Source organism: Electrona antarctica, assembly GCF_951216825.1.
Source record: "Electrona antarctica genome assembly, chromosome: 2".
Classification (NCBI taxonomy): domain Eukaryota; kingdom Metazoa; phylum Chordata; class Actinopteri; order Myctophiformes; family Myctophidae; genus Electrona; species Electrona antarctica.
In genome coordinates this window covers 47288070-47305337 of record NC_136807.1, presented here as the reverse complement: position 1 = coordinate 47305337, position 17268 = coordinate 47288070, and the positions used below count along the sequence as shown (strand labels likewise).

Sequence of the window (17268 nt, the reverse complement as noted above, 5' to 3'; positions counted from 1 at the left end):
CCGCTATAGCCTTGCGCAAAAGCATAAAACATATACTTTAGAATAAATAGCATGTTATTCAGACAGATGCTAGGTTCATTTGTTTACATGGCATCCTATAGTTGCAATAGTTTCAATGTACTGAGCAGTGATCACTGTCTGTTAGACTGATTCTAGGTTCCTGCTTTACCTATGATCTATAAATTAGACACTTCACTGTCTCTCTGCATTTTATGCATGTGTTTGCCTTGCTAACTGTAAGTCGCTCCGGACGAAGAGCATCTGCTAAATGCCTAAATTGTGAATTGTAAATCCTCGTCCAATTGGGAATACAGTAAGTTAACTGGCAAACATCATCAGCTCATAGTCGATAGCGGTAAATGTGCGGCCGAGCCGTGCTTCCATCGCCTGCGGCAAAGTAATTAGTCTCTGTCTGCCTTGTGTTTCCCATTGATTGGTTTTCCAGGTCACAACCCTGGCAGCTGCGTGACTTATCTCTTTCTACGCATACTTGCACCAGCTTTTTCTTTTTTGGCAACCTTGTTTAACCAGGTAGTGCCTTGTACGCTGTTATCGGTCACACAGCGCCCCAAAGTGATTGATGGCTAAAACAGAAATGCTCTTCATTTATTTGTTTGGCATTAGTGTGTGAGGAAGGGGTTAGCGCTGTTGTTTAGATCAAAGGACGCTTTAGTTACACATCAGTCTATCAAGCCTGTTGTTCTAAACGTCCTTTGTGCCTTTATCGGTGCCAACTTGAAATCAGAACAAAGCACCATTCATAAATAATAAAGAGTAAAGACCACACAAATTTTTGGTTTTGGAGAGAGTGTCTGGAAAAATGACAATGCATCTGTTATTAGTTCATTATTATTAGTCGTAAACAACACCTTTTGATGATTATTAATCCAGCTGGAAGGAACGTGACATTCTAGTTCATTTATAGGGCAATTTGCTCCCATTGGTTTTACATTTTGTGTTTTGGTTCATCAGTTCCTTCTTTTCCAACGTCTAGCTTTCGGAATTATGTCATGAGGCACCAAGTCTATGGACTTTAAATGTTTGTTTAGAGAACTCTTTTCCTGGTAACTTTAAACGTGACGTCATGTGGCAGCCAAGTCTAGGGACTTTTAATTTGTTTAGAGCACTTTAAACAAACATTACCAGGTGCCCCTCACTTCACACGAGTGTGATTTTATTGTATTGAGACAGATTACCGGGATAGACGGGATAGGGGGAGTCATGGGAGAGAAGTTTCTGGTTGGATTTGATCCCAGAGAAGGGGGTACACACACATGTGGTTCCAGAGATGATGATGGGGGGGGGGGGGGGGGGAGGCCTCCAACCACATGCCATCTCTCTGCATGGGCACCCTCTTGCTGTTTTATTCATCAAGGCCCTTAACACGACCACATGTTTGTCAGTTATGCCTTTCTGACATGTTGAAGTCATAACTGTGGACACGCATGTCAGCGCAATTTGTGACGACTCTAGTCCGCCCGGCAGCCGAGGTGGACGGGTGGGAAATTTGGTATATTATAGTCTTTTTTTATTGGCCTAAAATATTGTCTATATACATACATGCATGAATCCACTTGCTGACCGGCTGTCAGTATTGAGCAATTGTTTTTATACGGGTCTCTTGTGACCCTACCATTAACATCCTATGGCAAGCAAAAATGTCAAAAATCAAATGTCAAACTTTCCTTTTGCTTTATACTTTAACCGCCAGCATTAATTAATCCTTCGATAGTGTACTGCCAAGGTTTTATCACGCGTAACACTTAGTTTGAAGATCCAAATATCCGTAATCGCATCTTTCTGTGAGAAACTGCTGTGTGTGTTGTCATGTCCGGTTGTTGTTGTCTCGCTCGGCGGTGGAAAAAGCTGACCGCGAGTATCACAGCGCCTGCTACAGGCCGTTTAAAACGCTTGTCTGGGCCAGAAACTGCCCCCTCAATATCCTTTCTGAGATACAGGGCTTTGAAGACAGGGCTTACAATGCAAGTGGATGCGCGCGCATCTTCAAAATGGCCGCGGCCAGTGGCTCACTCAATGTTTATGCGATAGCTTCATTAGCTACGATACGATCCGAATTAAAACTGGGATTAAACAATTCAAACCCGAGAATCTCGTGTTTGGCGGGCGAGGGTACTAATTTACACCCTCGTGTTCCTCGTTTCCGGCGGGAAGACGGTTAAGTAGCATGTGACATTGCCCAAATGTGCCCAAATGTGCTGACCTCATCACATTTGTCATAACGTCTATGGCCGTTTTTAGCCCAAGGAGTGTTTTTTGTGCAAAACTAATGCTTGGAATGGATTCAGAATCATTTGTTTGACATGTCACATGCTACTTAAAGCATAAGGAAAGTTTGACATGTTTGACATTTTTGCCTGCCATAGGATGTTAATGGTAGGGTCACAAGAAACTCCTATAAAAACATTGCTCCATACTGACAGCCGGTCAGCAAGTGGATTCATGAATGTATGTATATAGACAATATTTTAGGCCAATAAAAAATACTATATACCAAATTTCCCACTTACAACAAAAGAAGCCTGTTGGCTGCCGGACTATAGTGCAAATGACTCTTGTCGAAGCTAGAGAGTTGGAGGCAACCTCACACACCATGGATTCCAACCAGTGGATATAGGCTATGTTGTGTAGGATGAGACTTCCACTTTTATCAGTACCATATGCCAAGACTTTTCGAACGCAAGTCCCGATCAGCAGCCAACCCACCCCCCCATAAATGTTTGTGAAATGTCTAGCTTCCCATGGACTGCTTAGCAAAAACAATGATCGCTAGCACCGATCTCTAAGGCAGAGTGTGGATTAGCTAGCTTCCACCAAAAGCCATAAAGTAAACAAAACAGCATTTGGGCGCCTGGCCAAACCCTGTTGACTGAAATAAGAAAGCAACCGCAAGAAAAGTCTGTTTTGAAAAGTGTCTTCTGTCTTCGCTTGTGCACGCCCGTGTGTGTGTGTGTGTGTGTGTGTGTGTGTGTGTGTGTGTGTGTGTGTGTGTGTGTGTGCGTGCGTGCGTGCGTGCGTGCGTGCGTATAGTTGTGCGTGCGTGCATGTGCCTGTGCGTGTGTGCGTGCATGCGTTCATGCGCACACGCACATCTCTTATATTGCATACAGAGTTTCAGTCGGAAGACAGGAAAGGAAACTTGGAGGGGGAGAGAGAGAGAGAGTGAGAGAGAGAGAGAGAGAGAGAGAGAGAGAGAGAGAGAGAGAGCGCGAAGGAGATACACTATGTTGTGATTCAGTGTTAAGATAATCCTTGGAGTCAGAGGTGCTCTGTAAAGCGCTGTGACCCCTGTGCTCTCCTGCGGTGCCGTGTTTACGCTGCCTCCGCTGGCATTAAACACAGGCCACATTTTTAACATTAGGATCCTCCCAGGCAGGCAGGCAGGCAGGCAGCTCACCCTCTGGGCCATGTAAATATAATACCGAGCTGCCCCGTCAGTCTGGATCAATCACCCCCCCCGTGCACTGGCCGGGCCGCTTGGACCGGCTCCACGTGTGTGTGTGTGTGTGTGTGTGTGTGTGTGTGTGTGTGTGTGTGTGTGTGTGTGTGTGTGTGTGTGTGTGTGTGTGTGTGTGTGTGTGTGTGTGTGTGTGTGTGTGTGTGTGTGTGTGTGTGTGTGTGTGTGTGTGTGTGTGTGTGTGTGCGTGCGTGCGTGCGTGCGTGCGTGTTTGTGCAGTGGTGGAAAAAGTACTCACATTTTGTACTTCAATAAAAAGTATCAATTGTGGGGGCCCAGCTCAGCGGTCCAGGCACCTTGGCTGGTAACCCAGTCTGGCAGTGTGTCGCGGGTTCGACTCCCGATCCCGACGGCCTCCACCGCATGTCCTCCCCCCATCCCTCTCCCCATTTCCTGTCAGCCTACTGTCTGTCCCTCTATAAAAAATATAAAATAAAGGCGAAAGCCACAAAAAAAGGGGGGAAAAAGTATCAATTGAGGTTATGCACGTGACATCATCATCATACCAAGAGGTTATGCTGGAAAGCCTACTGAGTGAGAAAAAAGCTACTTTCTGGCATTGCCCATACATCCTGACAGAAAAGTCCTGTCTGATCGCATTAAACAACGTTAAATGATGTTAAACTCACTTTGCCACTCGATCTGTCACTCACTTGCGCATTACCCTCTATAGTCTATACTGCAATATAGAAATACTCTGTTACATAAAAAGCCGGAATTCAAAATGTACTTGAGTAAAAGTGTTGGGATCAAAATGTATTTAAAGTACCGAAGTACTCTTTATGCAGAATGGCCCGTTTCAAGTTTTCAAATGGCCGAAATGTATGTAGCCTAGGGCTGAAGTGGGTAATGTATGTTTTGTAATAATAATCCAAATCTACAAAATAACTAGTGACTAAAGCTGTCTATAGTGCTATATTTGGATCTGAGTCTATTGGTGGATATGCATACTGTCCTGACCGTCCGTGTGTATGTCTGCATGTTTGCATGCTTCATGAGAGTCTGGACATTATAAAGCTTCAGTCTAAAATTGCACAGACTGAGCTACAGTGTACTTGCACGCCAGAGCCATTGAAGGGGAGTTACGACATCTCCACTCACTTCACGGGACCAGTCCCTACATAGACTTTTATTGGCGAAGAGCATGGCGGAGTCCTGGACCGGTAGTCGACAGAATGCACTGGACTCAGGCAACAGCCCAGCTTTAATGATATTAAATCCCTATATTTTAGTTAGTTTTTTGGTAATAGTACAACATAATCATTACAGGGAGACTTTAGTTGTCACTGTACAATTCTTTAAAACAGTTTGCTGATATTTGCGCCGCCCCCGTTGAAAACAATGTATTTAAAACTCCAGCTTGTCACACTTCATGGCTGCATGAACAGCGCTCGAGCGCTGTTTTCTGCCCCCACTCTCCTAGTCTACAACACCACACTCTTGCACGCTAAGGCCTCACTCAGACCTTTACTGCATGTTGTGTGTTGTGTAGTGTCATGGCCGTGTAGTGTCATGGCCGTGTAGTGTCATGGCCGCCCCAATGCATTTCCAATGGAAGTCACATGGTTTGTAGTCCACATTTTGGACTACAAGCTGTTGTATGGCTTTCGGCTGTGTTTCGACTGCGCCCCTCCCCCTCATACAACACAAATGTGTCAAACCATGTGACTCCCATTGGAAATGCATTGGGGCGGCCATGACATTACACGGCCATGACACTACACAACACACAACATGCAGTAAAGGTCTGAGTGAGGCCTATGTTTGCAGGCACACTTTCGCGTCAAGTAGCTTCAAGTCCCATCCGCTCCCATTATAAGGGGAAAGCCGGAAACGCCTTTCCCAAGTTGAAGCCGCTCACTAGCGTGAAAATGCATCAACCAGCTGTTTAAAACCCCGGAAGTGACGCCTGGGGCTAGCGTTTTCTTGACGCCGCTTGATGCGAAAGTCTGCTTGCACGCTTAAAGGACCTCCCTTCATATAATTGGTCCACACTAATGCTCATATAAATTATGGTACCATTTCTGTCTGTGTCTCAGCGGAGGCCTGTGAACGGTTCAGAAACCCGCCTGCCAGTGACATCATCGATTGGGAATCCAAGCTTATATAAAACGGCAGACTTTCTATTCCTGGAAAATTAGCATGCAATATTGGAAGCCATTGTTCTCAAGTTAATAATAATAATTAAAAAAAAACATTGACATTAAGTAATGTACTTAAGTACAATTTTGAGGTATTTGTACTTACTTACAACTTACTTGAGTATTTCCATTTTCTAGTACTTTTACTTCTACTCCACTGCATTTCAGCGACAAATATTGTATTTTTTTTGAAAACTTTAGTTACTAATTACTATCTAGATTTTGAGTATTATCACAAAACATACATTAACCACTTCAGCCCTAAATACATTTCGACCATTTGAAAATGGTCTATTTTCAAAAGCTTCTTAGATATTTGACATTTTGAAATGGGACATTCTGCATAATTAGTACTCGCACGTTAAGTACAAATTGTGTCAATACTTTTACTTGTAACGGAGTAGTTCTAAATTGCAGTATTGATACTTTTACTTAGGCTACGTAAGTAGTAGAGTAGAGTACTTTTCCACCACTGATAGTTTGGAGAACAGAAATAAAATAAAAAGGTGTTCACAGCCCTCCCTATGAGACACATAGCAGAACAAATTGTACCATTTTATATATTAGTGAGGACCAATTACTGTATATGAAAATGGGTGAAGTCGTCCTGTGTGGTAATTTAATGCTCTGCAGCTTCTCTATCGTCTCCTGACTATAACTGCTGCTGAGGGCATGAACACTGTGACGGATTTCAAGGCCTGTATCTGTGGAAGCCAAGATCTGTGGATATTACTTAGTCTGTCTCTTGAGATCACTCAAAACACAACATGCAGGGGCCAGACGGCAAAATTGACCCTGAACGCAGACAAACGAAAGAACTGTGGACAGCCCTGCAAGATCATTCCAAGGACTTTGCTTTTCTCCTTTTAATCATACTCTTGTACTAGTGGTGCCTGAATAATGACATCAGAATGTGTTGTAATTTTTGTGTATAGCAGAACGTTCTGGTTATAATGAGAGCGATTAGATCTGTGACATTGCAGTATAATTAAGCCAGTTCAATATTGTTGCTCCCATTAATAGCAGCCTACGCAGGAAAGATGGGCAATACTGCCCTCTTCTGGTCATTATGTGTCACCCAAGCTAGGCATTCAGTTCAGGAAAAACCTTGGGTTGTGAGTCACGTTTATCTGTTGCTTTTAATGCTCCATGAGAAAGTACCCTGAAAGCAGAGATTAATTGGACTGTTATTGTATGGAGAAACAGCTGTCATTTCATTTTAAAAAAAATTGGCGTATTTGTTCACTATTAACAGGGATCTCAATGTCTCTCCAGATCTTAAGAAAAGAGAAAATACATTTTCAGGCCAGGAAACCAATTTTAATGTTTTCTCTTTTTTCATCAGATATATTAACACAAATCTTCTCTTCTGGGGGTTCCTGGAGCAAAACAATTTCAGAAAGGGGTACGTGTCTTTCTCTCTCCCCACCAGGATAGGATCGTTTTTCCCTCAAATTGTTCATGATTTGAGGCATTTCGTTCATAATGGACCAATCCTGCAAACTTTGGAAGGCAATCTTAGCCAATGAGGAAGCGGACAGGTCCGTGTTGATGACTATGGAGATAGTGTATACCGATTTGCGTGATGCATGGATAAAATGTGTATGAGTAATGTAAAGAAATGTGTTTTGCAAAAGTCGGCCTCATGGTGGCGCTATAACAGGCCACTGTTGAAAAATTGGGGCAGAGGTTTGTCGTTGGCATCCAGGGAGGGTGTGTGCCCAGTTTGGCATCGTCCGGGCCAACGGTGTCGGAGATTAGCTGTACACAGACGGACGGACGGACGGACGGACACACACACACACACACACACACAAGGACACACGGACGGAGTGCAAAACATACTCTCCCCATGCCTTCGGCCTGGTGGAGATAATAAGTCACTTGGGGGTGTACCACTCTTTTAGTAGTAGTGGTCCACCACTGGGAATGGGACTGATTTGAGTGAATAGAATATGTTTTCTAGCCAACCAAAGGTCAACCCCCCCCCCCCTCCCCCCCACCCCCACCACTAACAAGGCGGCGTTGAAATAACCATTTGTCACAGTAATCAGCTTTGTGATGTTCCAAAACGTTCCCAGCTGGGTCCCATGTTTACAGGAAGCATTATGCAGTGCTTCTGACACACCTGCTTTACGTCTCTCCACAACAACGACCTTGTCAAGGCTCTGTGTGTGTGTGTGTGTGTGTGTGTGTGTGTGTGTGTGTGTGTGTGTGTGTGTGTGTGTGTGTGTGTGTGTGTGTGTGTGTGTGTGTGTGTGTGTGTGTGTGTGTGCATGTGTGCATGTGTGTGCGCGCGTGTGTCTGTGTGTGAGAGAGTTTGTCACACACAGTGACACCATTCTTATAAATGCTGTAAATAATGAGGTATGACATAGCTCACATTCCACTGCTTGGCATATCTAAACTGTGTGAGTTAAACACGGTGAGTGTGTGTGTATACGGGGCATTTGACAGGGTCTCGTAATCATGGCTCATACAGACACGTGGCTACGTCGCTTCACAAACACAGGCAGAAAGAATATTGTGTTGTGCCTGTTTTCACTGGGAATACGTAGCCCTGGTCCATAGTGTTAGGAGGGCATTCCACTCATTTTCAACATTTTACTATGTCATTAATATACCATAGAGCTGTTGTGTGGAAAAAAATAAAAAGTCCCCCCCATTCTGTGTTTCCTAGAACTGTAATTATGAACAAAATCATTAACATGGTGAAACACATCTTGATGACATCATCAAGATGTGTTTCACCATGTTAATGATTTTTTTCAGACCTCTAGTTCTAGGAAACACAGAATCTTTATTGTCTCATCACAGTTTTACAGGTAAAAGAAAGTGGGTGAAATTTGGAGTTTGAGTGCTTTAATAAATAATACAAGTAAAGGGTTTTCTTCTGTGTGGGTCTTAGATATTTACAAGCTTTTGCCACAAAAGGGAAAACAAAAAGGTCTCTTACTTAGCTTATTTACAAGCTTTGCTACAACTGTACAACCAATGTAGCAAATGCCAATGTATATATATATCTATATTTCAAAAACGGTTGCATCACAAATTTGCTCCAAGATCCGAGGACTGAACTAGAATCGAAAACATGCCCATACAATTTAAATGCATGTTGGCTTTATTTTTGTGCGTAATACACATTCATGTACGTCCACGTCGGTCGCTGAAAAATAACAGATTCTTCTACGCATCACATCACGTTTTCATTTTCAACAAACAAAATGAGCCAAAAGACAAAATTAGCCACAGGGCAGATGTAAAAGGTTAATGTCTATAGCTGAAGGCAACCTTCTATTCCCGGAAAGCATTCCTCTGTGCATTTCTCCTCACATATAGAAAGATATTCCACCTTCAGGCACCAGGAAGCCAGTGGGCAGATCAACATGCATGACTTTCAAATGAGCCGTCATTGATAAAAGTATCAATACCGCAATGCAGTAAAATGCAGTAATCAAAATGTACTTGCATAAAAGTACAAAAGTATTGGCATCAAAATATACTTAAAGTAGCAAAAGTAGAACATTATGCAGTATGTCCCGTTTCACAAGTTATTGTATGTATAAAACATATTTTGAAAATAGCAGATCTACTCACTTGTAGATCTGCAATTTTCAAATATCCATTTAAATAGGGCTGAAGTGGTTAATGTATGTTTTGTAATAATAATCAAACTCTACAAAAAATAACTAGTAACTAAAGTTTTCAAATACATGTAGTGGAGTAAAAGTACAATATTTGCCTTGGAGATGTAGTAGAAGTAAAATGTTGTTTCCACCAGTATGTGCATCTGTTAATGTGTTTTGTCTGTGTGTGTGTGTGTGTGTGTGTGTGTGTGTGTGTGTGTGTGTGTGTGTGTGTGTGTGTGTGCGTGTGCGTGTGCGCGTGCGCGTGCGCGTGTGCGTGCGTGCGTGTGTATGTATGTTTCTCCCTCCATGCAGAGCTGTGGTTCCGGGGGTCCAGACGGCAGGCATGAGGGGTCCGGCCTGCACTGGAGTCTGGCTCTAGAGCCCAGAGGGGGCTCACACTTCAACTGGACACATTCCACAGGTACGCACAGCATTCCACGCACTTGACACGCCACCACAACACGCCACTGAAACACCTTGCTGAGCATATAGGTTCAAAGGTCAAAGGTTCGCTATGGTGGCCAATGCGTGAGTGTGAATATTATTTTTATGCATCAAGTGATTAACTGACAAGAAAAGGCCACATAACTAAGTCTGCTTCATCCCTCAGTTGTATTCCGGTATAGGGCAGATCTCTACTGGTGCATACCAGAGTTGATTTGATTTCGTCGATTAAAACTGTGATGCTGCGACTATCCTTTTTCACTGACAAAACTGAATAAAAACTAAATAAAAAATAAGCTATGATGATCGGCTATAAAATCTGCCATTGCGATGCCATCAAGGCCCGCCAAAATACATTGTATCGATAAAATCAACTGTAGATTTACTCAACTAAGATCTTATGATATTTAGTCGACTACAACTAGACTAAAACATTTTGGATGACTAATATATGACTAAAACTAAATCAGAATTTGCTGTCAAAACCAACACTAATACACAGAGGCCCTTTTTCCACCGGGGTTGAACCGGTTCGGTTCTTTCTTCCCGCCAAATATTGAACCAGTTCAGAGTGTTTCCACTGAAAATGAGTTGGTTCCGAACCATAAACGTCCGTTCCCAATGTGAACCACAAAACGGGGGTTCAGCTTTGGAATTGCACGCAGCGCTTTGTGAACCGAGACGATATAAGTGGGTGTGTCTGTGTCAGTGGGTTGGAACTTGTCAGTGGGTTGGAACTTGGGAGGACGCAGACACCAGCAACATAACATAACATAACATAACATAACATAACATAACATAACATAACATAACATAACATAACATGCATCGCGACCCGGAATCCAGCTGAGGCTTGCGGGGCGTATCTGATAGTTGTAATAACTTGTAACCCTACTGTAACATCACAACCTCGTGGATACTGTTTACATCGGCTTGTGTTGTGCAACGCCCTCGGGGTGTCTGCGTGTATTACGGATCTTTTCAACATTTTGTGTTTAGGTACAATAGCGCCACCACATTAACCAGGGTTCAATCTGGTGGAAATGCAGCCGGTTCGCGACCGGTTCGCAAAAAGCACCAAGGTTCGGAACCGCACTGGTTCTGAACCGACGTTCTTTTGGTGGAAAGGGGGTCAGACAGACAGCATTTTTTCCCCCGGTCATCTCCCCGCAGTATGCAAATGACACGTTCCAGATCTCCATAGTGTTGCTATCTGTGCCAGAATAGAGACGTGTTGGATGCCTAAATGTTTTTGAAACCATCTCTGTTTTTGAATACCACAATTGTTCTGGGAGCTTTAGATTCCAAATATGTGTTAAAACGAGCAGAGCTGGCCTGGGCCGTGGCTCAGTGGTCCAGGCACCTTGGCTGGTAATCCAGTCTGGCAGTGTGCCGCGGGTTCGACTCCCGATCCCGACGGCCTTTGCTGCATGTCTTCCCCCCATCTCTCTCCTCATTTCCTGTCAGCCTACTGTCTGTCCCTCCATAAAAAATATAAAATAAAGGCGAAAGCCACAAAAAAACGAGCAGAGCTGCACATTCTTTCCTGTGCTCTCTGATCTCTGTCTATTTTCATTTATTTTGACATTCTGGAAGAAAAAAAAGGTTCAGATTTTTTTTTAACTGTAGCTCAATGAATTGAGCAGATGAATTCACCGGGGAAAGAAATAAAGTTGATATAAAGTCTGGAACTACACCTCCTGAAATCCGAGCAAGGAATCTGGCATTTCCGTTGACGAAAATATAGTTTAAAATATCTTTACATTTGTTTTATTTTAATATTCTGCTAAGCAGCAAGCTATATGCTTATATGATTTAGATTTATATTATGATAAATTTGCGCTGGGGAGGAGGCTTCACTTCCTCTTTATCGCTTGCTCATGATCAGAGCTTCCGTTGCTCCAGACTGTATGACGGAAGCATTCTAAAATTGCACTAGGCAACAGTCTGTACACAGTACCAGTTTGTTGTATCCCTCTAGGACGTGTGCTCTCCATGAGGTCTAGACTAGGTGTGTGAATGCTGACCATTGTGTTGTTCTCCTAGACTAGGGCCCTCATTTATCAATTGAGTGTAAAATCTGCCCCAAATTCGAGTGTCGGTTTTGTAGTACACTCACGTCGCCACGGCATTTATAAATTGATTGCAAACAGCTGATCCTTCCTTAATTTCATTCCTAGCAGTGATAAATGTGACGGCTGAAATCAATCTGGCACGCCCTATGAAATCTATAGTTTTTGCGACATGAACAACTGCAATACGACCAAACAATGTATGGAAACCATGGTTACATGATGGAAAAAGCCAATAAAAAAGTTTCCCCCGCTTGCCTTGCTTCCCCCCGCACAACTATATGTATGTATCTTAAATAAATAAAGAATGAACACCTGCATGAATTAAATAAAGCTGTAGGTCTACCCTGTCTGTTTCTCCTCTCGACTCGCTTGCCTTTGCTGCCCTTTGCTGAATTAAACTAGAAAAAGTGCCCTTCCGGGCACAGGTCTCCACCAGTGTGTGTGATGTTTGGCAAAATGTGTAGGAGTAATATATAAACGTGTGTGTGTGTGTGTGTGTGTGTGTGTGTGTGTGTGTGTGTGTGTGTGAGACGCGGCTTGGCCTGTTGTAGCGCCACCATGAGGCTGATTCGAAAACTGTCAAGTGGCATTTCTTCCTCAGCCTAGTGGGTTTCACCGCAATCGGACGCTGCGTTGAGTAGTTGTGGCGATTTGTACAAAACGGGTACAAAGCAGGCTACTCCTGAAAAGTTTAGAAGCCAATCGTAGCCAATAAGGGTGGATTATGATAAATCAAACAAACCCGTCTTGATCACATGACTATGGAGAACATGTGTACTGATTTGCGTGAAATTTGGATAAAATCTGAAGGAGTAATATTAGAAAATGTGTTTTACATATGTCGGCCTCCTGGTGGCGCTATAAAGAGCAGATGTGAAAAATTCCAGGCAAAGGTTTTTCCTTGGCCTCTAGGGAGTTGGCATACAAAGTTATCCACAGATCCATGCAGTTAGAGGTAAAAAACACTTTTCGGCCAGTTATAGCGCCACCATGAGGCTGAGTTGAAAATGTTCATGTGGCATTTCTTCCTCGGCCTAGTGGGAATGTGCGTGCACAATTTCACGGAAATCACATGATGTGTTCATGATTTGCAGCATTTTGTTTGAAACTGAGCACTCCTGCGAACTTTGGAAGCCAATCTTAGCCAATCAGGATGGACTCTGAGAAATCTGAAAGACCTGTTTCGTTGAATGGCTCTAGAGAGACTGTGTACCAATTTTCTGTGATGTTTGGACAAAATCTGTAGGTGTACTGTCCAAAAACTTGTTTTGCACAAAGCGGCCTCCTGGTGGCGCTATAACAGGCCGTTCTGGAAAATGTGGGGCAGAGGTTCATCGTTGGCATCCAGGGAGTGTGTGTGCAAAGTTTGGCATCGACCGGGTTAACGGTGCCGGAGATTAGCTGGTAACAGACGGACGGAAGGACACACACACGGACACACACACACACACACACACACGGACGGAGTGCAAAACATACTCTCTCCCCATGCCTTCGGCCTGGTGGAGACAATAACAAATAGGCACACACACGCTGCTGTTTTGCAAATAGGTGCATCTGTCCTGTCTGTCTGTCTCTATCACTGTGGTCCGTCCGTGACACCGCGATCAACTGACCATGCACGTTTATGACAGTCTATTTAGATTGCCTCGCTAGTCGCTGCAGTGGCTTGGCTGTCAACTGTCAATTATATGAATGTGCAGCCAAAACCATAGCCTCATGTGGCACTGGCACTGGTGGTGGTGGGCTGGCTGGGTTACCCTACCTCCGATGCAGTCCCCACTTGCGCTCGCATGGCACATTTGGCGCATTCGAGTGACGCGTTGGGTTTATCCTTAAACAGGAGGAGATTTCACATACCGTAACTCCAGAAAGACATCGGCCTGCTGAAGGCTACAGTAGGCTACCCACGTTGGGAGCTCTTGACTCTCGGCAGCTGCAGTTCACTCTGCACAGGCAGCTCCTCGCATGTATGCTCATGCAAAACACTGTTTAAATGGCTTAAGCATCTAACTTGCAACATCGTTTTTAATTGCGCGATTTTAATTGCTTGCTCACTTGGAAGTATCCGACCAATTTCATATATGACATGCCGTTACTAAATATTTTTTTTTGATTTGATTAGTTTTATACAGTTTAGGAGTTAAAACATATGTTTAGATGCCTGTGTGACAGCCTGTCAGCAGTTCAGGCAATGCTGCTCCGCTTGTGTACGACAGAAAAACAGGCGAGGACAAAGCCTACGACAGCTCCCGACCTGACATGATTATTGTCCTGGCGCACGTCAAGGTTTTGCGGAAATGTTAAATGCCGAAAATTGCGGTAATTCCGGCGTGCACCCAATTGGCCGCGTTGATAAATGAGGGCCTATAGGTGTGTGAATGCTGACCAGTGTGTTGTTCTCCTGACAGGACGTGTGCTCTCCATGAGGTCGTCGCCACTGGTCCTGCTGCTCCTGATCGGCGTCCAGGCTGTACTGAACATGGGAGGTGGGCGGGCCCTGAGCACCGGGGGCGGGGCAGCCAACCACAAAGCAGGACAGCAGACAGCAGCGGCCAATCACAGGGAAGGGCAGCAGCAGACGGCAGCAGCGGGGGACCGCCTCTCCGAGCACCGCTCTTCTTCTTCCAACAAGGACCACCAGAGGACCAGCAGCAGCCACGTTAGGACCCGGAGGCCCCACCGGGCGGCCTCGGAAGCCCACCACCAGGGCCCCGTTGACGGGGGCCACCGCGGCGCCACGTCGGACTCCTCCTCCATTCCGGAAGTGGACCCCAAGCTCTTCTCCAAGAGACGCTACCGCTCCTCACCGCGCGTGGTCTTCAGCGAGGTGGCCCCGTCCCACCACGCGCTGGAGGGCGAGGGGGGCGAGGGCGACGGGATGATGAAGGGGGTGAGGGTGCGGCGGCGGTCGGGCTCGCAGCCCATGCACCGGGGCGAGTACTCGGTGTGCGACAGCATCAACACGTGGGTGGGCAACCTGACGCGGGCCACGGACATAGCGGGCAACGAGGTGACCGTGCTGCCCAACGTCAAGATCGACAACGTGGTGAAGAAGCAGTTCTTCTACGAGACCACCTGCCGGTCGCCCACCACGCACAGCCGCCCCCCCGGGCCGCCCCCCGCGGGGCCCAAACGGGGCGGCAAGCAGGGCAACAAGTCAGGGGCCGGCAACTCGGGCTGCCGAGGCATCGACGCGCGCCACTGGAACTCCTACTGCACCAACACGCACACGTACGTGCGCGCCCTCACCATCTTCAAGACCCAGACGGCGTGGCGCCTCATCCGCATCAACGCCGCGTGCGTGTGCGTGCTCAGCCGGAAGTCCTGGGGGGGACGCGTGGGGCACTGAACTATGAACCTTACACGCACGCACGCACGCACAGGCATACACACACACACACGCGCATACACGCACGCACGCACACACGCGCGCACGCATACGTGCACGCACGCACACACACTTCACCATCAAGCACACACTTCCTCAAAACAGCCACTGCAGCTTTATTGCCAATACTGTAATCCTTTTCCCCCTCCTTCCACACACACACACACACACACACACACACACACACACACACACACACACACACACACACACAGACACACACACACACACAAACATACACAAACTTTTGCCTCTCATCTTGTCACCTTACTCACACAAAAGCAATTTGCACACACACACACACACACACACACACACACACACACACACACACACACACACACACACACACACACACACACACACACACACACACACACACACACGCACTCCACCTGCTTCATGCATTCAACCCTCGGCCCCTGACCCTACCTCAGTCCGAGAGAAGTCCTGGTTGTTTTTAAGTTATGAGGACTGCATGTCATATTTATGGTTTATACAGTCAAATATGAATATCTATATGTGTATATATATTATTATACAAAATGAATTCAAGCTTTAATGTTGTTGTTGTTGTGTTGTTGTTGTTGTTGTTGATGCTGTTATTTATTAAACACCTCAGTACATGCCGGAGTTGTTGTGTCATTTCTATAGCCAGTGTTATTAACCCATTTTGGGCGGGAACCCCTTTTGGTGTTAGCATTATGTTATGCTTTAGCTATTGAAAAATAGCAGATCTACAAGCTCATAGCGCGCCACTCGCTAGGTGAGCGCGAGCTTGCAGGTCTGCTATTTTAGAAAAATCAAAGAACGACTGACATAGAAACATAGCTTTTTCAGAAAACTGTCAGGATGTAGAAGACGTTTTTAGAATCTGATCTCATGTCAAAATGGGTTTTTGACCTGGTTTTTGCACCACTCAGGCCTGCAGGTCCGGCTCCGCTGAACTCTTAACGCTGACGGAAACAGATGGACGGCTGGCTCCAGTGAGGTCCAGACAGTGTCCTTGGAACATGTACAGTATTGTGGAGCTGAGGGGGAATGTTAGGCTGGGCCTGACCTCGAACTTAAAAAAAAAACTCTTCTAAATCCTCCAGTTTTCTGAAATAAATATTTTCACGATTTTTCAAAAATAGAAGACCTACAAGCTCATAGCGCGCCACCGAGTGGCGCGCTATGAGCTTGTAGATCTGCTATTTTTCAATAGCTAAATTATAACATAATGTTTAAAACACCAAAAGGGGTTCCCGCCCAAAACGGGTTAAGTAATTTTGTTCACTAAAACTATGGCGAACAAAGTTCGCCGACTAACGTTTTTCAACTGACAAAAAAATAAATAAAAACTAAGCTATGATGACTAAAACTGAGACTAAATATATTGACAAGTTCATCGACAAAGCTAGACTACTGTAGAAGAGATCCAGCAGAAGTAAAAGACAAGTCATTTTTATGTTTGGTCGTGCTTGGGTGTTCGTGCTCTGAAAATAGCAGAATTACAAGCTCACAAGCAGAATTGTGCAAATCTTTGACTACATAATATATGAGCAAACATTTTTAACTTGAATCTTTGCTTCAGGGGTTCCCTGGAACAAAATATTTTGGAGATGGGAGGTCTGCGCCGTCAAATACATATAATTTGGGGGGGTCCTTTTGACATGAAAAAGTTTGAGCACCACTATATAGCAACATAAGCAACATTTTTAGAATCGGCCTCAGGTCTTAAGGGGTTAAAACGATCATGTGACCGAGGGGGCCTTGGGAAGGGACCTGATTTACAACCTCTGTGACCACGGAAGGGAGGGACCATAGACATATATACATAGACGCCCCTTCCGGCTCTGAGGCGTGTGTCAAAATTGAAGGCACTATTTTCCCGACATTCCTTGCGAAGAATAGCGGAAGCAAAGCGGAAGCTTGTCAAGCTTCCGCGTGCGTAACATAAGTCCCGGAAAAGACGCGCTGTGATTGGCCAGTAGTCACTTGAGTGACAGCGAGAGACATGGAGGATTCACATGAGTGACGTCACTCGGGCAGCGACGCAGTCGCATTCAGCAAATGCCTTCAGCACTTCTAAATAAGAAAGCTGCGGAGAACTGTTGCTTTGTGTTCACTC

The 17268-nt window shown here is 45.1% G+C and overlaps 1 protein-coding gene across 3 annotated transcripts in view; it reads left to right on the top strand.

The window, feature by feature from the left end:
- LOC306941686 (nerve growth factor-like) overlaps positions 1-15782 on the top strand; it is a 64960-nt gene extending 49178 nt beyond the window's left edge. For 2 of the 3 annotated variants that reach the window (XM_079527286.1, XM_079527287.1), the window contains exons 2-3: positions 9558-9666; positions 14176-15782. In XM_079527286.1, coding sequence (XP_079383412.1) covers positions 9558-9666; positions 14176-15116 — 1050 coding nt within the window. In that variant the 3' untranslated portion in view covers positions 15117-15782. Of the gene's footprint in view, positions 1-9557; positions 9667-11670; positions 11692-14175 lie in introns of those variants that run through there. The other variant, XR_013792199.1, reaches the window with a different exon arrangement.
- Positions 15783-17268: the final 1486 nt, after the last annotated feature.